This window comes from Thalassophryne amazonica, chromosome 4 (assembly GCF_902500255.1).
Source record: "Thalassophryne amazonica chromosome 4, fThaAma1.1, whole genome shotgun sequence".
In the NCBI taxonomy this organism is placed as follows: Eukaryota; Metazoa; Chordata; class Actinopteri; order Batrachoidiformes; family Batrachoididae; genus Thalassophryne; species Thalassophryne amazonica.
In genome coordinates, this window is record NC_047106.1 from 127,744,653 (window position 1) to 127,772,534 (window position 27,882).

Here is a 27,882-nt window from a genome sequence, read left to right on the forward strand (position 1 = left end):
AGACAAAGGGACAGAGCTAGAAAGGATGTGCAGCAGGTTAGGGTGGTAAAAGATGCAGATGGTAATGTGCTGACAAGTGAGGAGTGTGTGCTGAGAAGGTGGAGGGAATATTTTGAAGAGTTGATGAATAAAGAAAATGAGCGAGAGAAAAGGCTGGATGATGTAGTGAGAGTAAATCAGGAAGTACAAGAGATTAACAAGGAAGAAGTGAGGGCTGCTATGAAAAGGATGAAGAGTGGAAAGGCAGTCGGTCCAGATGACATTCCAGTGGAGGCATGGAAATGTCTAGGAGAGATGGCAGTAGAGTTTCTAACCAGATTGTTTAATAAAATCTTGGAAAGTGAGAGCATGCCTGAGGAGTGGAGATGAAGTGTGCTGGTTCCTATTTTCAAGAACAAGGGTGATGTGCAGAGCTGCAGTAACTACACAGGCATAAAGCTGATCAGCCACAGTGTGAAGTTATGGGAAAGAGTAGTAGAACCTAGGCTTAGAAAACAGGTGAAGATCTGTGAGCAGCAATATGGTTTCATGCTGAGAAACAGCACTACAGATGCAATGTTTGCTCTGAGAATACTGTTGGAAAAGTACAGAGAAGGACAGAAAGAGTTACATTGTGTGTTTGTGGACTTAGAAAAAGCTTATGATAGAGTGCCAAGAGAAGAGTTGTGGTATTGTATGAGGAAGTCTGGAGTGGCAGAGAAGTATGTTAGGGTAGTACAGGACATGTACAAGAATAGTGTGACAGCGGTGAGATGCGCAGTCGGAATGACAGACTCATTCAAGGTGGAGGTGGGATTACACCAAGGATCAGCTCTGAGTCCTTTCTTGTTTGCAGTGGTGATGGACAGGTTGACGGATGAGATCAGACAGGAGTCCCCATGGACTATGATGTTTGCAGATGACATTGTGATCTGTAGTGAGAGTAGAGAGCAAGTTGCGTCTAGTCTGGAGAAGTGGAGATATGCTTTGAAGAGAAGGGGAATGAAAGTCAGTAGAAGCAAGACTGAGTACATGTGTGTGAATGAGAGGGAGCCCAGTGGAATAGTGCAGTTACAAGGAGCAGAAGTGGTGAAAGTAGATGAGTTTAAATACCCTTACCAAAAAATAGTACTTATAAGTATATAAAAAGTAAACTAGAAGTATACTTGAAACATACTTGCATATACTACTTTTTGGTAAGGGTATTTGGGGTCAACTGTCCAAAGTAATGGAGAGTGTGGTAGAGAGGTGAAGAAGAGAGTGCAGGCAGGGTGGAGTGGGTGGAGAAAGGTGGCAGGAGTGATTTGTGACCGAAGAATATCAGCAAGGGTGAAGGGGAAAGTTTACAAAACAGTAGTGAGACCAGCTATGTTGTATGGTTTAGAGACAGTGGCACTAACAAAAAGACAGGAGGCAGAGCTGAAGATGTTGAGGTTCTCTTTGGGAGTGACAAGAATGGACAAGATTAGGAATGAACATATCAGAGGGACAGCTCAGGTGGGATGGTTTGGAGCCAAAGTCAGAGAGGCGAGATTGAGATGGCTTGGACATGTGCAGAGGAGGGACCCAGGGTATATAGGGAGAAGGATGCTGAGGATGGAGCCACCAGGCAGGAGGAGAAGAGGGAGACCATAGAGGAGGTTCATGGATGTGCTGAGAGAGGACATGCAGGTGGTTGGTGTGACAGAGGAAGATACAGAGGACAGGGTGAGATGGAAACGATTGATCTGCTGTGGCGACCCCTAACGGGAACAGCCGAAAGACAAAGAAGTAGTATTGCTGCCCTCAGATGAACAAGATTGAGATAGACCAGGGTGAGGAAGTCATCATTTTGGACCCAGGGATGGAGGATCACACCTGTTCAAAAGGGCACACCATCATGTGATATGTATCCACCACCACCAGGACCGCCACACCCTGTAGATGACTGCATCTTAGAGAGTGATGCAGACTCTCGTCTGTATGCAGAGATTCCACTCAGAGAATTTCAAACACTTTACCATCAATGCCACTTGTGGCCCAAATTCTAATAACTTTGATGAAACCAAGACAAAACTTTGTCATGGCTGATTTGGCACACCAATTTAAAATATCACAAGGTCAGGTCAGCAGCACAGTGGGACTGTGGGTAGATATTATGTGTGAACACATGAAGGATCTCACTGTGTGGTTGCCTCATGAAACAATAAAAGCAACAGTACCAAACGTTTTTAAAGAGCATGTTGCAAACAACCTGTGTAACGGACTGCACAGAGACAGTTTTACAAAAAGCTAAAAAACCTGGATTCACGACGTGAGTCATACAGACACTATTATGCAAATAACACAGTTAAGTATTTAGTGGCTGTTTGCCCCTCTGGAATAATCATGTTTATTTGTGACACTTAAGGTGGAAAAAATGGTGACATGTACATAACACAGATGTTTTTTTTATATATATAATTGGAACGTATTGAAAATGTATTGAAAACAAAAAATAAACTGAAAGTGTCTCATTTCCATCCTCCTTTATTTTCCTTCATACAGTGCCCTTTTGTGGTCTGTAACACACACAGTGATGACTATTTTTAAAAGGTTTAGATATTTGGGGCAGAGCAGAACCTTCTTAGCAACAAATTCATCCACTAATGTTGGAAGCATGTGAGAAAAGTAGAAATTCTGGAAGTGTTTCGTGTGTCTGTAAAGACTTTGTCAAATGAAATATCCAACTTCAGGTGCTCAGTGGCTTCATTGTTTTTATGGTTTTTTGTTTTAGTCTTTTTATTTTTTTGTGTATGTCTTGCTAGTGCACTTTGAGCTCCTTGCACCCTTTTTCCAATGTGATTTTAATACTGCAAATGGCAAATCAATTTGAACTTGAACTCAGCTGGTGTCCATAACCACAGACACATCACTGTTAAATGAACCTGGAGGGATGTAAAAATATGGCTTAGAGTTTATTTAATGAAGGCTCACATATATTCTGTCAATTAACAAAAGTTACCCACCTGGAGATCTGCCTTGACCTGCGCTGCATGAACACCCTGCTGTCTGTATTTCACCTGATGCTGAAACTCAAACCCAAGCTCGGAGATCAGGGTCTTTAAAGCTTCTGCTGGCCTCTATGTCTGCTTTAAGGTCAATAAGTTGTGTCCCAAAACATCTTTTAACAGAACAGGACCGGGCTCATTACTGTGCAGGTCCTGATACATCTCAGAGCTTTTCAGATCATCCATTGCTTCCCTGTCCAAAGGGAGAGCTAAGAAAGTAGCTAAAAATGCTACCGTATGTTATCTTAGTCCACTTCTTCATGTCGTCCTCCAGCCTCTCTACATTTGAAGACAACGGGATTGTAATGTCTCGTTTGAGCTGTGACAGCTGTTGTACGTCTCTAACCCTCACAGAAAGTGTTTTAGCACAAACAGTTAACATGTAAACAAATGCCGGTTCCGGTTCATACCAGAAGTCTCACCCATAATTCACGCAAGGCCTCATGGGGGCTCAGAATATGGTGTATTGGAGCTGGAATTACCCCGGCTGCTGGCACCAGACACAAAGTACTGGTAAACAGAGAGAGAAATTACTTGGATTTAAATAGCCACTCATAGGCATTGACTGTGTTTAGTACTTGTGAACTCTGACCTCTCCCACAATGCAGTTCATCACCCGAGACTCCGAAATGGCTTATTGGAAACTTTAGAATTGTCCAGGTCTCCCTTGTAAAATAGATCTCAATCTCAATGAGACTAATCGGGTTAAATTTAAAAAAATGCCTTTTAAGATTACAAGTAGAGTACAAAAAACATTAAACACTGTTAGGTTCTTTTATGTGGTGAGTGATCTCTAATTGGACAGAAAATGGACTTCAAAATTTAGATGTTGTATTGAAAGGTGTCTACACTGATAACAGAGAGTCATCTAGCAGCGCTGGGGTCTTTGAACAAATCACTTGCAACATCTGGAGAAAGAGCCTGGATTCTTCTTCTGCACTAACTTTTATTCCTGAGTCAACACCGGGCCCAGTGTGGGCGGTCCTTAGCCTGTTGTGAATTAGTGGCTATGTGATTGGCTGCAACGTGAAGTGAGGTAGGCGGATATAAGCGGGTGTCGTGCTCACGCCACGTTCAAGGTGGTATGTAAAAATTTTATGGCATATGTTGTATGTCGTGCTGCAACAAATCAGAGTGTTCCATCATGTTGTTCCCATTCTGTTCCAAATAAATGTGAATACTTTGATCTGATCAATTAGACAGCTATAAAAAGCAGTTAGGTTAAGATCATCAAATACAAGGACATTTTGGATGTCCGTCGGCCATTTTGAAAAGCAGTTAGGTTAGGATCAGATAGTTCCAAGGACATTTTGGATGTGTGTCGGCAATTTTGTGGTTTCCGTCATGGAACACTCTGACAACACTATGGCGTCTTTGTTTATTTTGCTTTAATTTATTGATATAACACAACTAATTATTGGGGAGACTGATCAGACTGCAGTGTGCGTAGACTAATCGTCTGCTCCGAAGTGACGCGTGCACAGTGATGGTAGGGGGACTGATCAGACGGGCAATCACACCGGAAACTAACTTCACACTCAACAAACTGAGTTTACCTTCAGATTACATGTGCTTAAAACGCACTGTGACCAAATTGTATGGATATACAATATGTCTTTGTTGGTTGTCTTATCTGTCTCAAACACATGGCTGGACCATAAAATTTTATTACAGAGATTAGAGCATGCCATAGGTATTAAAGGCACTGCGCTGCGGTGGTTTGAATCATATTTATCTAATAGATTACAATTTGTTCATGTAAATGGGGAATCTTCTTCACAGATTAAGGTTAATTATGGAGTTCAACAAGGTTCTGTGCTAGGACCAATTTTATTCACTTTATACATGCTTCCCCCCAATGGTCGTTTTGACCATTGGGGTTTTTACGTAATTATTGTATGGCCTTGTCTTACAATATAAAGCGCCTTGGGGCAACTGTTTGTTGTGATTTGGCGCTATATAAATAAAATTGATTGATTGAAATTGATTGAACATTATAGAGAATTGTTTGATGAGGAGGAATCGTCGAACGGCGCGATTCTACTCTTATTTTGAAAGGTCGGCTCGGATACCGTGTTGTGTGACACTCGCTGACTTGGCACTGGTGCTGTTGTTTGGGACAGAAAGCTCACAGTGTGAGGGCTTTATCGTGTTTAACGTTGAGCGCTTGCTTGGAATTACAGAAATATACTAATATTGTTAAATTCCACAGAAAGTGTTAAGCTAAAGAGCAGCTCTGAGGAGCATGAACAAAATGTATGGAATATGTCTGACAGCAGGACTCAAGGCGTCCAGGCTGCTTCGCAGAGGCTTCAGAGTCAGCGTGAGTTACAAAGTCTGAAGTGTAACATTTAAGTGGTTATATTATGTTGAGCGTGAAGAGAGAAAAAAAAAAGCGTTCATGACATTGACTTTACAGCTTATCGCGATGACTTTGACTTCATGCTAGCATGGTAGTTATTTTAGTTGTCGCCATAACCACTATATAAACGTTTGTTGTCCGGTGGAGCCTTACAGATTTGACGTATATTGATGACAATTAATATTACTTTAAAGTAAAATGATACCTTAAAGCTTGCAATTGTGCAGTTTGCATGTTTAGCTAGTCGGTAAGCTAGTGTTTTAGTTAGCGTTAGCTTGGTGCTGATTGGATGATGGTAGGGGGCGTGAGGAAAAAAACACTTCCGTAAAATGTCACTTGTTTGCAGGAGGAGACAAAACAAAAACGCGTTTGATGGATCAAAAATGTATTGGAAACCCTGACTCTTTGTGGTATCTTATTCCCAACAATATTTTTGAAAAGCTTGGAGGTATTCGATTCCTACTGCAGTGTAACTTTAATGTCACTAAACACCTCTTGAAATTGTGCGCTTTCTGTCAACAAGCTCTTTCAGCATGGAAACTGTGCAAGCACAAATTTTCACCACACGCATGTATTATATGGAATAATGAGAACATCACTGTACGGAATCAAACACTTTTATGTCTAAATGGATAGAGCAAAATTTTGTTTCTTGACAATCCAGGTCAAATATTTCCGTATGAAATGTTTTTTAAGAACACTTCAATTTCCAATAACGCTCAAAGAATTTAACTATGTTATGAAAAGTATTCCTAGTGGACTGAAAGAATTGATGAAGCCACATGAGAAAAAGGAAATTCAGTATACCCTAGGCTCAATAATGATCAATAGGATTCCATTCAATTGCCAAAAATGCACCAATAAGCACATTAGAAATACAATTCCAAATTTTAATAACAATATACCTACCTGCAAGTCCTATTGGAGCTCTCAATACAGCCATGTAAACTGGAAACACATATGACTAAATCCTTTCCAATATTGTATTTATAATAAAATTAGAGAACTACACTGGAAAATTTTACATCGCATTTACCTGACAAATCTGCTTATATCCACATTTACAGATGTAGATCCCAAATGTTGCTTTTGTAATAAAGAAGAGTCAATAATAGATCTATTCTATGAGTGTAAGTTCACAAGAGATATTGGGCTTAATCTGGAGTTACTCATTTATAATAAATCAATCACAGAATTAAAGTAGCCAATCATAATGTAATAACCTCCTTTGAATATAAAAATGAAAATATACCATTTCTAATAAACCTATATATTACTTGGCAAATATCATATACACAAAGCTAAATTCAGTCAATCTAAACCCCTTCTCAGACTATGGATAATTGAAATCAACACCTATATTAAAACTTTAAATAACATACCAAACAAAAAAGCAATAAAGACAATAAACCTAGTAAAGAACTTCAGTTTACAATACACCCTCTCTTACTCCTCGGGTCAGTCTTTGCTTATGCTAATGTCTGTGTTATGTCTTTTGTTATGTTAACTGTTTGGAATGATGCCTATTTGTTCGCCATGATGTATGTTAGTCATATCGCTTGTCTGCCTGTGGCTCTTATGTTCTTTCTCTCGTGTTTAATATATATATAAAAAAAAAAACACACACACACACATTTGAAAGTCTGTCAGTGACGTGGATATGTTTTGAGAGTTTTTGGCGTTTGTCTAAAACTATGTGGAGGGATTCATTGATCTGGCTCGTTATTCAAAATTGTTGCATTATGATGCCAGTTGAAACAAACAGATGATAGAGAAAACCTGCTGCAGCTGTAAAGCAGGTGTCCTAAAAGGACCACTGGGTAACTAATATTGGGCCTCAAAATGAGACAATCATGCAAATGGGCAGAAAATGCTCAGTTTGCTTCACACTAAAACACACCAATAAAAAAGAGAGATGAAAATGCCTATTGTAGGATGTAGGTAAAGCTTCGGCCAAAAGAAAATAACAGTTGTGTGCATAGACTGTATGTCTGATAATGTTTTTAACAGCAAAAAGTGTGAAGTGCCTTGTCTTATGTTTGATAAAGGTGATTGATTTTTGCAGTTGTATTTTTTATTTACATTTTTAAATTGTTTTATTTTTAAATTCTCAGATGGATTGTTTAGGGCCGTACTACTTCACATGCTCATTAACAGCAAACATTGTACTTATAAAGTTGTACCTCTGACATTCCCCATCATTTTTATGCGCCTCAGGAATAAAAACTGAGGGCAGTCTTATGTGTAACTAGTAAATCAATTTTATTTATACCACCTTTCACAGATAAGTTGAAATACCTTTGTCTTTTTTTCTGTGGAATGACCTCGATGTTATTGACCTGAAGTGGATATATGTTGTCTATTCTGGTTTAAAAATATTGCTACAACAACAATAGTTGTAGTAGTAGTAGTAGTAGTAGTAGTAGTAATAATAATCATGATATTCATTTCTTTAGCATTTTCAACTGTTTCCCAAAAATAAAATACAGTTATGTTTATGAAAGCTCTAGTTTCTTCAGGATATTCTTTAAAATGGTAACATTATTAAAGTTATATATATCATGATAAATAGCGATTGGTATAGGGGGTTAAATAATCATGATATTTTTTACTATATTGCCCAGTCCTACCATAGAAAAGTCTCAAAAGGACAGCTCCAGTTTTCCCTCTGGGAGCTCTTATTGGAAGTTATGATTCATATTATATACAACCCCTGGCAAAAATTATAGAATCACTGGCTTCGGAGGATGTTCATTCAGTTGTTTAATTTTGTAGAAAAAAAGAAGATCACAGACATGACACAAAACTAAAGTCATTTCAAATGGCAACTTTCTGGCTTTAAGAAACACTATAAGAAATCAGGAAAAAAAATTGTGGCAGTCAGTAACGGTTACTTTTTTAGACCAAGCAGAGGGAAAAAAATATGGAATCACTCAATTCTGCGGAAAAAATTATGGAATCATGAAAAACAAAAGAACGCTCCAACACATCACTATTATTTTGTTGCACCACCTCTGGCTTTTATAACAGCTTGCAGTCTCTGAGGCATGGACTTAATGAGTGACAAACAGTACTCTTCATCAATCTGGCTCCAACTTTCTCTGATTGCTGTTCCCAGATCAGCTTTGCAGGTTGGAGCCTTTTTCTTCAACTTCCACCAAAGATTTTCAATTGGATTAAGATCCGGACTATTTGCAGGCCATGACATTGACCCTATGTGTCTTTTTGCAAGGAATGTTTTCACAGTTTTTGCTCTATGGCAAGATGCATTATCATCTTGAAAAATGATTTCATCATCCCCAAACATCCTTTCAATTGATGGGATAAGGAAAGTGTCCAAAATATCAACGTAAACGTGTGCATTTATTGATGATGTAATGACAGCCATCTCCCCAGTGCCTTTACCTGACATGCAGCCCCATATCATCAATGACTGTGGAAATTTACATGTTCTCTTCAGGCAGTCATCTTTATAAATCTCATTGGAACGGCACCAAACAAACGTTCAGCATCATCACCTTGCCCAATGCAGATTTGAGATTCATCACTGAATATGACTTTCATCCAGTCATCCACAGTCCACGATTGCTTTTCCTTAGCCCATTGTAACCTTGTTTTTTCTGTTTAGGTGTTAATGATGGCTTTCGTTTAGCTTTTCCTTTATGCGGTTTCTTACATTTTGTTCACAGATGTTGACTCCAGTTTCCTCCCATTCGTTCATCATTTGTTTTGTTGTGCATTTTCGATTTTTGAGACATATTGCTTTAAGTTTTCTGTCTTGACGCTTTGATGTCTTCCTTGGTCTACCAGTATGTTTGCCTTTAACAACCTTCCCATGTTGTTTGTATTTGGTCCAGAGTTTAGACACAGCTGACTGAACAACCAACATCTTTTGGAACATTGTGTGGTGATTTACCCTCTTTTAAGAGTTTGATAATCCTCTCCTTTGTTTCAATTGACATCTCTCGTGTTGGAGCCATGATTCATGTCAGTCCACTTGGTGCAACAGCTCTCCAAGGTGTGATCACTCCTTTTTAGATGCAGACTAACGAGCAGATCTGATTTGATGCAGGTGTTAGTTTTGGGGATGAAAATTTACAGGGTGATTCCATAATTTTTTCCTCAGAATTGAGTGAGTCCATATTTTTTTCCCTCTGCTTGGTCTAAAAAAGTAACTGTTACTGACTGCCACAATTTTTTTTTCCTGATTTCTTATAGTGTTTCTTAAAGCCCGAAAGTTGCCATTTGAAATGACTTTAGTTTTGTGTCATGTCTGTAATCTGCTTTTTTTCTACAAAATTAAACAACTAAATGAACATCCTCCGAGGTCGGTGATTCCATAATTTTTGCCAGGGGTTTTAGTGATGACTAAGTTACTGTAAATATCAGTTGCCTTTTAAAATTTCAGGCTGTACATCAGCAGCAGCCTTTTGACTCCACAGCGGAAAAGCCTCAGTTCCCTGGAGCATCGGCTGAATTTGTGGATAACCTTGAGTTCATTCAGCCCAATGTCATCTCTGGTATCCCAGTGTATCGGGTGATGGACAGGCAGGGCAACATCGTCAACCCGTCTCAAGACCCTCAGGTACAGGGTTCTTACTGATGATATTGTTGAAGGGCTGGTGTTCTAAGACAAATACTTATTCTTTGGTCATGTTTTTCTCTTCTGTATAGCTTTCCAAAGAAACTGTTTTAAACTTTTACCAGAAGATGACAATCCTGAATACAATGGATCGCATTCTATATGAATCTCAGAGACAAGTAAGTCTTTCCTCATGTGCTTTGTGGTTTCATGTCAGAATAGCTAAATATGTAACACAGTATTTGTTTGGTTTCTGCTGTAGGGTCGAATCTCTTTCTACATGACTAATTATGGTGAGGAAGGGACACATATTGGCAGTGCTTCTGCTCTTGACCCCAACGATTTAGTCTTCGGCCAATATAGAGAAGCTGGTAAGAATCAGACAGCATGTAGTTCTTGATTATGTTACCAGCTGTAACAGTTTCTTGTAACCTTTCAGAGTATACATTTTCAACTGTATCCAAGGTACTATTTGTTTGTTAGATTAATTTTCTTGTCGGCTTTGAAAATGACACGTGACAATGTTGCTAGTGTGAGCCATGATATAACTCAAACACGGCTCTTCAAACCTGTCGAGCAGCTTTGTGTCCACAGTCCCATGATGTCAATCAATGCTTCATTCATTTACTGAGTCATGGTGTTGCTTTGCAGTAAGTATAACGACGGTTTTTCAGTAGAACAGGAAAAAAAAATTGATGGAAGGTAATTTTCTGTTCATATAGAGCGTTGAATGAATGTGAATTTTACATGTGTGCTGTTTTTGGAAGCACTTTTAAAACATATAAGGAATTAAAAACAGACTGATTTTACATAATTATCTAATGAACACGTTATGCATTATTTGCTTGCAAGCAAATTCAGTCAACTGGATTTCATGTCAGATACTTGTTAATTAGCCAAGCTTAAGGTTTTTATGATCTGTGATTTGATTAGGTTGCGGTAGTTGACTTACTGGCTAACCCATTCAAAGGCGTCAGAGGGCTGATGCATACTCTCTATGATCTCCACACTGAGACAGACATTTATGTTATGAATACTTACTGCCAGCAATACATGCAGTGAGCTTTCAGGGTCCACACAGTCAAGTAAGGGGTTTTGTTTGTTTCTTTTAACTATACTCATCCTGAAGTCACTAATACCAGTTGATCACAAATACCGGTATGTTACTGATCAGTATGAGCTTTTGATCAAATCTGTAGCCACACTGGTAGCAGAAATATTATGGTAAATGTGTTTTGGGATATGTTTTGCTTAACTTTTACCAATAGAAGGACTGCATTTCTGTCGAGCAGATGATCAAACCGCTTTACAGTGATGCCTCACATTTTGTTTCCCAGCTGAGGCTGGTATCCATTTTTACAGCTGATGGACTGAGGCAATGCAGGTTAAGTGTCTTGTCCAAGGACATAGACGGTAACATGAGTGGGATTCAAACCCTAGACTGCATATTCTACCTAGACCCTAGACTTGCCAGGCCAGCTCCTTATCCACTGAGCTATCTGTTCCAAATGTTAATCATCTGCAGACACTAACCCAAGTAATATTCGGACCGTTTGGTGGGAAAAAAAAATATACGTCCAGTTGTCTTTTAGTTCTCTCTCTCTCTCTCTCTCTCTCTCTCTCGCTCTCTCACATGCACACAGGCATGATAACAATAGCATGCGTGCAGGGGTGCATTAGGTAATAATTCATTAGTAATTACACAGTGGAATGTATTTATGTTATCCAGACTTTAACACTAACTGCAAACTATATCAGTCTATTCTTGGAACAGTTTTTAATCCAATCCAAGACAGGATATAATATTTTAAAAAAACCTGATTATGTGACATAGCAGGCTCACATAAAATGTGCCATTTTGAATAGTTTAGTGTTTGTGGTGGGTCACTGTTGGAGGGTTCACTGTAATCTATGTCTTTCAAATATTTGTGAGTTGCTCGATTTACTTGAGCAAATACCGACTCCTGTCTCAGCAAATCTGCACAAATGACATTGAACTGACTTGAAATTTGGTCTGAAATTTACGGGTCAGAATGCAAATATTGCTATAACAGTAAATATTTATTTAAATAACAACTTCATATATTGGTAGTGACCGTAGTTTTCGATTACATTCATTGACACTTGAAGTATTGTACTCATTTGTAAAGTCTCAAAGAACCACACAATTTTGTTTAAGGCTGAGTGCTGTCTGTCTCTGCAGGAGTGTTGATGCTTCGAGGTTTTCCTCTGGATTGTTCAATGGCTCAGTGCTACGGCAATGCAGATGACCTTGGCAAAGGCCGGCAGATGCCGTGCACTATGGCAGCAAAGAGCTGAACTTTGTCACCATCTCCTCTACTCTAGCCACGCAGATTCCTCAAGGTGAGTTTGTATTGCACATTACATGTTCATAAACCAGTTGTACGGGGTCATTGTAGGTATGGTCTCTGTATATTGTGTAATGTTGATCCTCTACTGTGTGTTTATTTCAGCTGCTGGTGCTGCATATGCAGTAAAGAGAGAAAACATCAACCGCATTGTTATCTGTTATTTTGGAGAGGGAGCAGCCAGTGAAGGGGACACACATGCCGGTTTCAACTTTCCGCCACTCTTGAATGTCCAATAATATTCTTCTGCCGCAACAATGGCTATGCCATCTCTACACCCACTAATGAGCAGTACCGATGGTGATGGCATTGGTAAGCAGCCATTATGTGGTTTAAGACGTATTCATTTTGAGATTGAGAGCTACTCTTAAGAAACGTGCTTTTTGTCCTTTTTCCTGAACAGCTGCCCGTGGTCCAGGTTATGGCATGTTGTCAATCCGTGTGATGGCAATGATGTGTTTGCTGTGTACAATGCTACAAAAGAAGCTCGCCGCAGAGCTGTGGCAGAGAATCAGCCTGTCCTCATCGAGGCCATGACCTACAGGTGTGTACTCGTTGATTTGTGATACAGTAAAATTACATCAATTTTATAGAAAAAACTAGAAGCACTCGAAGAGCGCAATCCTCCGCCAAGGCCATAGGGTCCCTGACGTCACATGGAATTACCCTTTGGCAAAGAGACTTATTCCACGTCGTTTCACGCATCTACTGTCATGTTTCAGATTCAGTGGTTAACCCCTCTGGGGTCCGAGGGCATTTTTTGGACAGTTCACTCGCCTGGCATAAATGTTTATTATTGCTGTTAACAGCTCTCCCTGCATCCCACAATCAAGTTTTGTGTTTCTGTTTATCAGGACAACCTGTACTTTCAAAATATATATGCTATAGTTGTGTTTTATAAGTGTTATAAAGGTTTACAATCAGAAATAAGAAAGGAAAAAGTAAAGCGGCAAATAATTTTCCACTCACATTTATTCAAAACACACAGCAAACTATAATAAACACTGTTTGACACTTTATAAAGGTAATTTGGGCTCTTGTTTCAAAGACTTACAACAAAAAGGTTCAAACAAACCCAAATGCACATTTTGAACAATATATACCAAATGGTCTATGCGTTTTGTTGTCTTCATTTCAAAGCAATTTCTGTCTGCTATTACACAAAGGACACATCAACAACCTTTAATATGAAGTTGACTGTGTTGTTCTTTCCTGCTCTGAAAGCAACATTCACACTTCGATGCTCATTCAGTTTGAGGAGGCCCGCTCCATTGATATGGTAAACGGTGCTTTACGCTGGAGCGAGAGAGCTTGCCACAGGCTTATCCAGGAACATTCACAGGAAAACTAGTCGAGCAGTCCTGATTCTCATACACTGTTTGAGCACGTGAGATTGTATGCGATGCTCTCCGTCTGCTCACCTTTCACTTTCGCTGTGCGTAATGGCACAGGGTGCATTGGAGCAGTCAGGGGGCTATTCAAACGGGCCAGCTAATAACACATCACTCCTAAAAACAATATTTGGGGTGTCACGTGAGGTGAATCTCCCCTACGATTGGATTTTGGAAAACCAATGCGACGGTGAAAAAAATTCCGATTGGACACTCACACTGCTCCATCATCACACAGCTTCTATGAGGAGTACAAAGATGGTGGACGGTGGCTCGAAAGTCCGTGAAGTTAACTTTTCAGCAAAAAAAAAAAGTTTCTATCTCATTAAAAGTTATTTATAATTTAGTAAAGCTTGGTCTCAGCCATTGTATACGACGACGTCAGCCCCAGAAGGTTAAACCTTAGATCTTCAGCAATGTATTCATAATGAGAAACTGCATGAACTGACATTTTTTTTATTTCTAATAACAAGTTTATTCAATGAGGAGAAACAAATGCTAAATTATTGGTGTCTCGTAACTTAATTTTTGTTCAGCCTTTGTGACCCGTCTTCATGAAGTTAGATGCAAAAATGTTGAAATTGGCCCTATCCTGCAATGATAAAGAATCCTTAAAAAATTACTGGATCCGGATCGTGTTCCGGATCATTACCAAAATTTAATGACTTCTAAGTTAGGCCAAGATACACCCCTGGTAAAAATTTCATTGAAATCAGTTGAGGATTTTTTGAGTAATCCTGCTAACAATCCAACTAACCAGACAACAAACAATCGACGCAACCGAAAACATAACCTCCTTGGCGGACGGTAATATAATTCAGTCTTCTTCATATTAAAATTTCCAAAATTATGCTGTTTAGACTCAAGTGAAAACATATGTACAGTGGGGCACAAAAAGTATTAGTCAGTCCCTGATTGTGCAGGTTCTCCTACTTAGAAAGATGAGAGAGGTTTGTAATTTTCATCATAGGTACACTTCATCTATGAGAGACAAAATGAGAAAAAAAAATCCAGAAAATCACATTGTAGGATTTTTAAAGAATTTATTTGTAAATTATGGTGGAAAATAAGTATTTGGTCAATTACAAAAATTCAACTCAGTACTTTGTAACATAATCTTTGTTGGCAGTGACAGAGGTCAAACGTTTCCTGTAAGTCTTCACCAGGTTTGCACACACTGTAGCTGGTATTTTGGCCCATTCCTCCATGCAGATCTCGTCTAGAGCAGTGATGTTTTGGGGCTGTCACTGGGCAACACGGACCTTCAACTCCCTCCACAAATTGTCCATAGGTTTGAGGTCTGGAGACTGGCTAGGCCACTCCAGGACCTGGAAATTCTTTTTACGGAGCCACTCCTTTGTTGTCTGAGCGGTGTGTTTGGGATCATTTTCATGCTGGAAGACCCAGCCACGTTGCATCTTCAATGCTCTCACTGATGGAAAGAGATTTTGGCTTAAGATCTCCCGATACATGGCCCTGTTCATTCTTCCCTTAACACGGATCAGTTTGCCCTGTCCCCTTTGCAGAAAACGGCCCAAAGCATAATGTTTCCACCCCCATGCTACACAGTGGATATGGTGTTCTTGGGATGCAGCTCATCATTCTTCTTCCTCCAAACATGACAAGTTGAGTTTTTTACCAAAATGTTCTATTTTGGTTTCATCGGAACACATGATATTCTCCCAGTCCTCTTCTGGATCATCCATATGCTCTCTGGCAAACTTCAGACGAGCCTGGACATGTACTGGCTTAAGCAGTGGGACACGCCTGGCACTGCAGGATTTGAGTCCCTCTCTGCATAGTGTGTAGCCTTTGTTACTTTGGTCCCAGCTCTCTGCAGGTCATTCAATCAGGTCCGTCTGTGTAGTTCTGGGATGTTTGTTCACCGTTCTCATGATCATTTGACCCCCACAGGATGACATCTTGCGTGGAGCCCAGATCGAGGGAGATTATCAGTGGTCTTGTATGTCTTCCATTTTCTTACAATTGCTCCCACAGTTGATTTATTCACACCAACCTGGTTGACTATTGTAGATTCACTCTCCCCAGCCTGGTGCATATCTACAATGTTCTTCTGGGTCCTTCGACAACTCTTTGGTCTTGGCCATGGTTGAGTTTGGAGTCTGACTGTTTGAGGCTGTGTATAGGTGTCTTTTATACAGATAACGAGTTCCAACAGATGCCATTAAAAGAGGTAACAGGTGGAGGACAGAAGAGCTTCTTAAAGAAGTTACAGGTCTGTGAGAGCCAGAAATCTTGCTTGTTTGTGGGTGACCAAATACTTATTTTCTACAATGTGATTTCTGGATTTTTTTTTTCTCATTTTGTCTCTCATGGTTGAAGTGTACCTATGATGAAAATTACAGACCTCTCTCATCTTTCTAAGTAGGAGAACTTGCACAATCAGGGGCTGACTAAATACTTTTTGGCCCCACTGTACATGACATAAATGAGACTGTCAAAGCCAAAGCAATGGGATGCAAACAACTGAAGCCTCGGTCCCACTGAATAATAAGCCATGAATAATGAGCCACTCATGGGTGTGTCAGTGATTATTCAAAGAATGACCCACATTTTAAGCCATCACGTATCTGCTGCTAAGGCGCCACTATGTACCTCTCTGTACCTCACATGTGCCACATATCAGCCCTCTAGTGAGCCACGACTGACCTGTCATTTGAGCCCCGTCCAGGCCTCGATTGGCTCGTGTTGCCACATATGATCCATGTCAAGCCACATATGATCCATGTAGCGCCATGTAACGTGACGTTGGTGCATGTGAGGCATGGGTTTGGTCCAAACCTCCATCCCTCCCACCACTTGTTCCCTTTTAAAGTGTGGGTTTTCAATTCACAGCATACATTCAATATGTTGTCACATTTTTAAAACGCAGTCCATAAAGACGCTCGTTGTACAGTCTGGACGGTGTCATATCCATGCACCAGGCTGCTGTTCGCCTGTGCTCCAGTCATTAAATGCAGCAGTTCTACGTGTTCACCCAGCTCTCTCTCCACCTCAGCGCACGAGCAGACGAGAGAAAAAAGCTCCAAATGAAATGTCCTCTGTGATTCCGGAAGCGATTTAGAGGTGTTCTCAACATTCAAGCTCTGACAGAAAAGTATTAATCTGCTACCAAAATAATTATTTATATTACAGCGTCCGCATGTTTCGCAATTTGGTGGGGGATTGGGTGGGGACCATGTCCCCCCACCTTTTCAACCGGGGGGACACGAATATGGTATGTCCCCCCCACCTTCTGACATATGTGTGTGTACTGAAAACATGCTATGCCAGTCTTATGTGCAAACCATGTCAGACTAGTATCTTTGTTTCTGCAATGTTTGTATTTTTAGCAGCATTGACTTGTTTAACACCTGTTTCTTGTTTGTCACATTCTGACTTTTCTGGGGACTGCATTTTGCCCAGATTTGAAACCAAAATACACTCAGCAAAAATATAAACGCAACACCTTTGGTTTTGCTCCCATTTTGTATGAGATGAACTCAAAGATCTAAAACTTTTTCCACATACACAATATCACCATTTCCCTCAAATATTGTTCACAAACCATCTAAATCTGTGATAGTGAGCACTTCTCCTTTGCTGAGATAATCCATCCCACCTCACAGGTGTGCCATATCAAGATGCTGATTAGACACCATGATTAGTGCACAGGTGTGCCTTAGACTGCCCACAATAAAAGGCCACTCTGAAAGGTGCAGTTTTATCACACAGCACAATGCCACAGCTGTCGCAAGATTTGAGGAAGCGTGCAATTGGCATGCTGACAGCAGGAATGTCAACCAGAGCTTTTGCTCGTGTATTGAATGTTCATTTCTCTACCATAAGCCGTCTCCAAAGGCGTTTCAGAGAATTTGGCAGTACATCCAACCAGCCTCACTACCGCAGACCACGTGTAACCACACCAGCCCAGGACCTCCACATCCAGCATGTTCACCTCCAAGATCGTCTGAGACCAGCCATTCGGACAGCTGCTGAAACAATCGGTTTGCATAACCAAAGAATTTCTGCACAAACTGTCAGAAACTTCTCAGGGAAGCTCATCTGCATGCTCGTCATCCTCATCGGGGTCTCGACCTGACTCCAGTTCGTCGTCGTAACCGACTTGAGTGGGCAAATGCTCACATTCGCTGGCGTTTGGCACGTTGGAGAGGTGTTCTCTTCACAGATGAATCCCGGTTCACACTGTCCAGGGCAGATGGCAGACAGCATGTGTGGCGTCGTGTGGGTGAGCGGTTTTCTGATGTCAGTGTTGTGGATCGAGTGGCCCATGGTGGCGGTGGGGTTATGGTATGGGCAGGCGTCTGTTATGGACGAAGAACACAGGTGCATTTTATTGATGGCATTTTGAATGCACAGAGATACCGTGACGAGATCCTGAGGCCATTGTTGTGCCATACATCCAAGAACATCACCTCATGTTGCAGCAGGATAATGCACGGCCCCATGTTGCAAGGATCTGACACAATTCTTGGAAGCTGAAAATGTCCCAGTTCTTGCATGGCCGGCAATACTCACCGGACATGTTACCCATTGAGCATGTTTGGGATGCTCTGGACCGGCGTATACGACAGCGTGTACCAGTTCCTGCCAATATCCAGCAACTTCGCACCCATTGAAGAGGAGTGGACCAACATTCCGCAGGCCACAATTGACAACCTGATCAACTCTATGCGAAGGAGATGTGTTGCAGTGCATGAGGCAAATGATGGTCACACCAGATACTGACTGGTATCCCCCCCAATAAAACAAAACTGCACCTTTCAGAGTGGCCTTTTATTGTGGACTGTCTAAGGCACACCTGTGCACTAATCATGGTGTCTAATCAGCATCTTGATATGGCACACCTGTGAGGTGGGATGGATTATCTCAGCAAAGGAGAAGTGCTCACTATCACAGATTTAGACTGGTTTGTGAACAGTATTTGAGGGAAATGGTGATATTGTGTATGTGGAAAAAGTTTTAGATTTTTGAGTTCATCTCATACAAAATGGGGCAAAACCAAAAGTGTTGCGTTTATATTTTTGTTGAGTGTAGTTGCCTCTAGGGACTAGTGTCTACACATAAGTATCAATGGACCATATGCTAATTTACTAAATTCTGAAAGTTAGTAAAGGAAATCAGAAAATCTATCTGGGACCTCAGAAAGCCCCTCTGCAATTATTTTTGATCTCCAAAATCAGTCTATGCAAGTGAAATTATGTTCAGTATGAGTGTTGTTATTAGTGCCACTTCGAAAATTAAATTCACAAGTCATTTATCCTAAACTTATGATCTGTTGTTTTTTCAAACTTATGCAAAAACAAATCTTGAGAAAAAAAATACAGTATGTGATAGTTAATAATTATTAAGAGCCTGTTCTTTCATATTTATGAATACATTTTACCACATTACAGTTGTTTTTTTTAATGAAAACTCAATCTATCATTCTTTTCGAGTTCTGCACCTGTGGTGATACCTTGTTTACACCAGGATTTTAATAAAATCAATTCTGGCTATTCTCAGAATAAAGTACTTATATCCACACTTTCAAATTGCATAAGTAAAATGGTGTCCACTTTATGGTCTTCTCAAAACATTAAAATTACTGTTCTGGATGCTCAGAATGCATCTTAGCTTATCTAGAAACCGTTGGCTTCTGGGGGCCTAAAGCGGCCCCCAGACCCCCAGCCTATGACCTTCGGCCCTGCGCGCCTCGCACTTTGTCCCCCCCAATTTCTAGTTCTAAATTACACCCTTGAGTGTCCGGCACACAAAGCAGGTGTAATTGTAGTGCGCAAGAGGGCTGACCCAAAATAGCCTGTTCTGTCCTCGTAGCCGCCAGGTGCTCAGATAATGGGCTATTAACAGCCTCATCCTCACTACAAACATGCCTCTACAATTCTTGTTTGTCCTCGTAGTACCTCATACACAAACTGCCCCACGCTGCTGTTGCTAAATTTTGAACTTCTTCAAATTAATGGCACGCTGAGAGATGAGCCTTGTTAGCCAAATATTCTGCCTCTCAGACCCTCTCAGAGCCACTATTCTTCCACGGTTGTTGACTCATACCAAAAAACATGCTACGTGGCTCATTATTCATCCTTCGTTATTCAGTGGGGCCAGGATTTGAGTCATAATTTTTACATGATTTGGTTGTCTGCCATGAGATTTATTTTGTGTGATTAATTTTGGAGGTTTTTATGTCATACATATCCACAGTTTTGTTATAACTTATGTAATACCACCTCAGCACAGTGCCTGAGTTAAGCTGCTGTCTCACAAAAATCCCGTTTTTTAATGACACTTTGGATTCAGCAGTGCTATCTGGTGAGAACAGGATTTTTTTTTTTTTTTAGGAGTTTTTACAGCACCAATGGATTGTGTGAATGGACAGTATTTCATGAACAAATACCTTTGGAATTGTGATGTCCCAATATGTTTATGGTAGGCAAAATCTGCGGAGCAGATGTCAGATTCTGATGCTTTCTGTTGAAAGCTGTGGCTGCTAATTTTAATTGATGGGGACAGCAATGGGAGTTTGTATGACCTGAGTTGACCGTAGAGAGACACAGAAAGTTCTCCTTTTGGTGCGTCTGACTGCTTGCCTGGAAAGGCACTGCAGTAGCAGTGCAAAGACAGCTGATTGGAGTACACATGTACAGTACCTTTCAATGTAGGGATGACCAAAAATCTGTGCTTTATGGTTGTGGCAGAGGGAGGCACAGTAAGTGGGGGTCTCTCGCATTGTTTATGAGGCCAGCTGCAGATGGAAGGAAGCTGTTTTTGTCTTGAGGTTTGATGGGCCTCAGCCCCTTGCCAGAGGGGAAGATGACAAAAAGTTTGTGACCTGAGTGGGAGGGATCGGCCACAGTCTTCCTTGCTCGTCTCAGGGCCCTGGAGACATACAGGTTCTGTTGGGATGGCAGACTGCATTCAGTTACCTTCTCTGCTGCACATATGATTTGCTGCAGTCTGCTCCTGTCCTTAGCAGTGGCAGCAGTGTTCCAGACGGTGATGGAAGAGGAGAGGATGGACTCAATGATGGCAGTGTAGAAGTTCACCATTGTTGTTTTTGGCAGGTTGAACTTCCTCAGCTGTCGCAGAAAGCACATCCTCTGCTTTGCTCTCTTGATGATGGAGCTGACGTTCAGCTCCCACTTGAGGTCTTGTGTGATGGTGATCCCCATGGAGCAAAAGGACTCCACAGTGGCGACTGGGGGGTCACACAGGGGGATGGGGGCAGACAGTTCGATAAAATACGAGGTCTATTAGAAAAGTATCCGACCTTATTATTTTTTTTCAAAAACCATATGGATTTGAATCACGTGTGATTACATCAGACATGCTTGAACCCTCGTGGGCATGCGAGAGTTTTTTCATGCCTGTCGGTTACGTCATTCGGCTGTGGGCAGTCTTTGAGTGAAGAAGTCGGCATGAGGAGTTTATGCGGACATTCCACTGTTAAAGGTCATTTTGTAATGAAAGAACGTGCGGGCAGATTCGCATGTCGGGCCGCACCCGACCGCGGGGGGTTACGACAGGAAAAACACCTCCGTTGGAAAACTTAACGGGCAAGTTGGAACATGCCCAACTGTTAAACAATTTCTCAGTTACTCTCTTGTTGAAAGCCATCAAAAGCCGCCTGAATTTTACAAATGGTTTTCAACACGGAAGTGTTTTTCCTGTCGCGGCGCACACAGATTTGCGTCGTCGTCACGGAAACGACTCGGTGAATTTGCGTGCACGTTCTTTCATTACAAAATGATCTTTAACAGTGGAATGTCTGCATAAACTCCTCATGCCGGCCTCTTCTGAATCTTCTCTGTTCTCTGACGACGTCCTGGGTCAACAGAGCCTTAAATTAGGATGATTTCAGCTCGAAACAGCCAGACGACGTCGCCTGGGAGCGCTGCGCGACGTCCCGCTCCGTGGGAAGTCCTTAAAGCGACAAACACCCCATAATCTCTCATCAGCCGTTAAACTTTTCACAGAAAACCAGCTGAATTTCTCGAATAGTGTCCACTCGGATATCCCTCACAGGTCCTGAAAAAAGTTTGATAAAACAACGCGTGCCGTCTCGAGCAGCGTCTCAGACAAAGGAATCTCACTCAAGGCCTGCCCACAGGGAAATGACATCACAGACGCGTGAAAAAACTCACGCATGAGCACGAGGGTTCAAGCATGATTGGTGTAATCGCACGTCATTCAAATCCATATAGTTTTTTTTTTTTTTTTTATAAAACTGCCGGTTAGTTTTATAAGATACCTCGTATGTGCGGAGCTGTGCTTCTGATTCCATCACGGCTGGACAGCTTGTGGAAACTGCCAAGCAAAGACTGCGTATTTGCTGGCGTGTTTACTGGGTGCTGTTGTGTTTGTTTAACACGCTCTGTAACAAAAAGTATCTTACAACTGATGCAGTGTTGGAACTCTGAAAGGGGTCTTTCATTTTTTGGTTTATTTTTATCCACGATTGACTTGGTCATTTTGACACAGTGAAAGGTGGTACTTTTGTACCAAAGTAAACAAACTGTGAAAGGCAATAGGTGGGGCTGTTTCACAACTTTTAGATGGTGCTTGGTCATTGTTAATTCAATATAGGGAACAAACCCAGATTAGCAGTTGCATGGTGTTGAGAAGTGTACTTGGAAATGCTAAATGATCATGAAAACTTTATGGACCATCACGTCTGGAACATCAGCTAATAACTTGACACGTGTCCCGGTGGCCTCAGTTACAAGCTACAATATGTACTCATACTTAATCACCAAGCTTGTGTTGTGGCATGTGACCAGCTTGTCATTGTGAGGAGGACAGAATCAGTCAACATGTGAGTCATTGGTGAGCTCTGGCCAGTATCTGTGTTTTAGCAGGTGAACAAGCTCGGGTAGAAAATAAAAGTGCAGCTCGTAGTAGAGTGGTTTGTTTTATTCATTTTTGTTTGTGAACAGCCTGGAGCCCACAATTGTTCATATATCATTAGGGAGTTGATGGTCTAGTGGTTAAGCGTTGGGCTTGAGACCAGAGGATCCTCAGTTCAAATCCCAGCCTGACTGGAAAATAACTAAGGGCCCTTGGGCAAGGCCTTTAATCCCCTAGTTGCTCCCAGTGTGTAGTGGATGCCTTGCATGGCAGCATCCGGGCATCATGGTGAATGTGAGGCATTGACGTATAAAGCACTTTGAGCGTCTGATGCAGACTAGAGGGTGACACGGGAGTAGATTTTCACTCCTATCCTGTCCCATCCCAATCCCAGTCCAGAGTAAAAAATAAATAAAAAATAAAAATTCCTGTCCCATCCCACTCCTGGTAATGAGTCCCACTCCCATCCCGCTCCCATTCAGAATGGCTCCTGTGCCACTCCCATTTTTTTTCCTTCTTTTGGTTTTTAGGCTTTAGTGTTCTGCAGTTTTATTTCATAAGATGTGGCAACAGAAACAGTTAATCTGTGGTAATACAGGGAGACACTTACTGCCTTAATCCAAATAAAAAAACTTCACTAAAAGACACAAAACATAAATAATGCATGGTCTGTGGTGTTATAGTTTTTCAGTATGTGGTGGTGGTGGTGGACACCTAATGATCCTGACATTTACTTTGTCTTCTCTTTCTGTAACTGCAGACTGTATGAAACAAACATATTTCATGTTTTGTGTGGTCAGCTTTATTTTTATTTATTTATTTGTTAATATATATCCATTCCTACATTTAAGGCCTACAGCATTTTCCAAGACAAAAAACGGTTGGGACAGGGCAGTTTGTTATAAATGGAAGAATTAGTTAATTTTTACAGCCAGTTTTCTTGAGAAATGTCAGGGGATGAATACATGAACATTTCTATCTCATTGAATATGTCTTAGACTTCATTTATATCAGTCATTCAGAAATACAAACAGTGTACTTTATGTTAAATCTGTGTCAGGTAGGCAGTTCTCAAAAACTAAATGTCCATGCTGGAAAGAGACAAGTGAGGGAAGCCACCAAGACACAACTCTGGAAGAACTTTTGGCTTCTGTGGGTGTGAGTGGAGAAACTGGGAATAGGGCAACATTTTTATTTTATCTTCATTTTACATATAGTCCCAACTTTTTCTGATTTGTGGTTGTTTCTGTTGCATTTCTGAAATTACAGAACTGCTATAAAGAAAAGTGATAACATTTTATTGTTTTTTCAAACTATGTAGAACAAATGCAAACACCAAACTCTTATACAGAAGGAAAAAATACACAAATATGCAGGAAAACCTGAACAATGCAGGCTGATTTAACTCTCATTTTTTTAAATAAGAGGTAACTTACTTTGAAATAAATGAAAAGCAGAACTGCAGCCTAATAATTTTGAAAAATAAAAATCAACAGCTTGTATTTTTTTTTGCTGACCAGAGTTCATTTCCTCATTTTTTTTTCCTCTCCTCAGTCACACTTTGTGCTTGAACATAAATCAGCTACATTAAGTCCTCTAAAATAATATCTTTGGAAAATAAGAGCCTTTTAAAGTTCAGAGTTCTCAGCTGCTTTATTTGATTTCTGCTTCTGAACATCACTGCAGTTTCTACACATCAGGTTTTTTTAAACACACGTGGGTGTGATTTTTATAACGTTCACTCCTATTTTCTCATTTTAAGGCATTGTGACAATTTATTTCATCTCATAATTCAGTATAACTGTCACCGACGCGCACATGGTGTGAAACAGGACGTACCGTCAGAACAGTCCAGAGAGACTGCATCTTAGAGAGTGATGCAGACTCTCGTCTGTATGCAGAGATTCCACTCAGAGAATTTCAAACACTTTACCATCAATGCCACTTGTGGCCCAAATTCTAATAACTTTGATGAAACCAAGACAAAACTTTGTCATGGCTGATTTGGCACACCAATTTAAAATATCACAAGGTCAGGTCAGCAGCACAGTGGGACTGTGGGTAGATATTATGTGTGAACACATGAAGGATCTCACTGTGTGGTTGCCTCATGAAACAATAAAAGCAACAGTACCAAACGTTTTTAAAGAGCATGTTGCAAACAACCTGTGTAACGGACTGCACAGAGACAGTTTTACAAAAGCTAAAAAACCTGGATTCACGACGTGAGTCATACAGACACTATTATGCAAATAACACAGTTAAGTATTTAGTGGCTGTTGCCCCTCTGGAATAATCATGTTTATTTGTGACACTTAAGGTGGAAAAATGGTGACATGTACATAACACAGATGTTTTTTTTATATATATAATTGGAACGTATTGAAATGTTGAAACAAAAATAAACTGAAAGTGTCTCATTTCCATCCTCCTTTATTTTCCTTCATACAGTGCCCTTTGTGGTCTGTAACACACACAGTGATGACTATTTTTAAAAGGTTTAGATATTTGGGGCAGAGCAGAACCTTCTTAGCAACAAATCATCCACTAATGTTGGAAGCATGTGAGAAAAGTAGAAATTCTGGAAGTGTTTCGTGTGTCTGTAAAGACTTTGTCAAATGAATATCCAACTTCAGGTGCTCAGTGGCTTCATTGTTTTATGGTTTTTTGTTTTAGTCTTTTTATTTTTTGTGTATGTCTTGCTAGTGCACTTTGAGCTCCTTGCACCCTTTTTCCAATGTGATTTAATACTGCAAATGGCAAATCAATTGAACTTGAACTCAGCTGGTGTCCATAACCCAGACCACATCACTGTTAAATGAACCTGGAGGGATGTAAAAATATGGCTTAGAGTTTATTTAATGAAGGCTCACATATATTCTGTCAATTAAAAAAGTTACCCACCTGGAGATCTGCCTTGACCTGCGCTGCATGAACACCCTGCTGTCTGTATTTCACCTGATGCTGAAACTCAAACCCAAGCTCGGAGATCAGGGTCTTTTAAAGCTTCTGCTGGCCTCTATGTCTGCTTTAAGGTCAATAAGTTGTGTCCCAAAACATCTTTTAACAGAACAGGACCGGGCATTACTGTGCAGGTCCTGATACATCTCAGAGCTTTTCAGATCATCCATTGCTTCCCTGTCCAAAGGAGAGCTAAGAAAGTAGCTAAAAATGCTACCGTATGTTATCTTAGTCCACTTCTTCATGTCGTCCTCCAGCCTCTCTACATTGAAGACAACGGGATTGTAATGTCTCGTTTGAGCTGTGACAGCTGTTGTACGTCTCTAACCCTCACAGAAAGTGTTTTAGCACAAACAGTTAACATGTAAACAAATGCCGGTTCCGGTTCATACCAGAGTCTCACCCATAATTCACGCAAGGCCTCATGGGGGCTCAGAATATGGTTGTATTGGAGCTGGGAATTACCCGGCTGCTGGCACCAGACACAAAGTACTGGTAAACAGAGAGAGAAAATTACTTGGATTTAAATAGCCACTCATAGGCATGACTGTGTTTAGTATTGTGAACTCTGACCTCTCCCACAATGCAGTTCATCCCGAGACTCCGAAATGGCTATTGGAAACTTTAGAATTGTCCAGGTCTCCCTTGTAAAATAGATTCAATTCAATGAGAATCGGGTTAAATTTAAAAAAATGCCTTTTAAGATTACAAGTAGAGTACAAAAAACATTAAACACTGTTAGGTTTTTATGTGGTGAGTGATCTCTAATTGGACAGAAAATGGACTTCAAAATTTAGATGTTGTATTGAAAGGTGTCTACACTGATAACAGAGAGTCATCTAGCAGCGCTGGGGTCTTTGAACAAATCACTTGCAACATCTGGAGAAAGAGCCTGGATTCTTCTTCTGCACTAACTTTTATTCCTGAGTCAACACCGGGCCCAGTGTGGGCGGTCCTTAGCCTGTTGTGAATTAGTGGCTATGTGATTGGCTGCAACGTGAAGTGAGGTAGGCGGATATAAGCGGGGTCGTGCTCACGCCACGTTCAAGGTGGTATGTAAAAATTTTATGGCATATGTTGTATGTCGTGCTGCAACAAATCAGAGTGTTCCATCATGTTGTTCCCATTCTGTTCCAAATAAATGTGAATACTTTGATCTGATCAATTAGACAGCTATAAAAAGCAGTTAGGTTAAGATCATCAAATACAAGGACATTTTGGATGTCCGTCGGCCATTTTGAAAAGCAGTTAGGTTAGGATCAGATAGTTCAAGGACATTTTGGATGTGTGTCGGCAATTTTGTGGTTTCCGTCATGGAACACTCTGACAACACTATGGCGTCTTTGTTTATTTTGCTTTAATTTATTGATATAACACAACTAATTATTGGGGAGACTGATCAGACTGCAGTGTGCGTAGACTAATCTGCTCCGAAGTGACGCGTGCACAGTGATGGTAGGGGGACTGATCAGACGGGCAATCACACCGGAAACTAACTTCACACTCAACAAACTGAGTTTACCTTCAGATTACATGTGCTTAAAACGCACTGTGACCAAATTGTATGGATATACAATATGTCTTTGTTGGTTGTCTTATCTGTCTCAAACACATGGCTGGACCATAAAATTTTATTACAGAGATTAGAGCATGCCATAGGTATTAAAGGCACTGCGCTGCGGTGGTTTGAATCATATTTATCTAATAGATTACAATTTGTTCATGTAAATGGGGAATCTTCTTCACAGATTAAGGTTAATTATGGAGTTCAACAAGGTTCTGTGCTAGGACCAATTTTATTCACTTTATACATGCTTCCCCCCAATGGTCGTTTTGACCATTGGGGTTTTTACGTAATTATGTATGGCCTTGTCTTACAATATAAAGCGCCTTGGGGCAACTGTTTGTTGTGATTTGGCGCTATATAATAAAATTGATTGATTGAAATTGATTGAACATTATAGAGAATTGTTTGATGAGGAGGAATCGTCGAACGGCGCGATTCTACTCTTATTTGAAAGGTCGGCTCGGATACCGTGTTGTGTGACACTCGCTGACTTGGCACTGGTGCTGTTGTTTGGGACAGAAAGCTCACAGTGTGAGGGCTTTATCGTGTTTAACGTTGAGCGCTTGCTTGGAATTACAGAAATATACTAATATTGTTAAATTCCACAGAAAGTGTTAAGTAAAAGAGCAGCTCTGAGGAGCATGAACAAAATGTATGGAATATGTCTGACAGCAGGACTCAAGGCGTCCAGGCTGCTTCGCAGAGGCTTCAGAGTCAGCGTGAGTTACAAAGTCTGAAGTGTAACATTTAAGTGGTTATTATGTTGAGCGTGAAGAG

At 40.7% G+C, this 27,882-nt stretch overlaps 2 protein-coding genes across 2 annotated transcripts in view; both read left to right on the plus strand.

Annotated features, from left to right (window-relative positions):
- The first annotated feature begins 5,086 nt into the window (after positions 1-5,086).
- On the plus strand, positions 5,087-12,887 carry LOC117509032 (2-oxoisovalerate dehydrogenase subunit alpha, mitochondrial-like). Its single transcript, XM_034168847.1, is given in 11 exon segments — positions 5,087-5,331; positions 9,779-9,955; positions 10,045-10,131; positions 10,215-10,323; positions 12,156-12,245; positions 12,248-12,316; positions 12,427-12,534; positions 12,537-12,619; positions 12,621-12,633; positions 12,725-12,760; positions 12,763-12,887. Coding segments are annotated over 11 exon segments (975 nt in total). The 5' UTR covers positions 5,087-5,253.
- Positions 12,888-27,624: 14,737 nt separating this feature from the next.
- Positions 27,625-27,882, plus strand: part of LOC117508713 (2-oxoisovalerate dehydrogenase subunit alpha, mitochondrial-like) — a 43,450-nt gene continuing 43,192 nt past the window's right edge. Inside the window, 1 exon segment of the mRNA XM_034168529.1 lies at positions 27,625-27,824. Coding sequence (XP_034024420.1) covers positions 27,747-27,824 — 78 coding nt within the window. The 5' untranslated portion in view covers positions 27,625-27,746.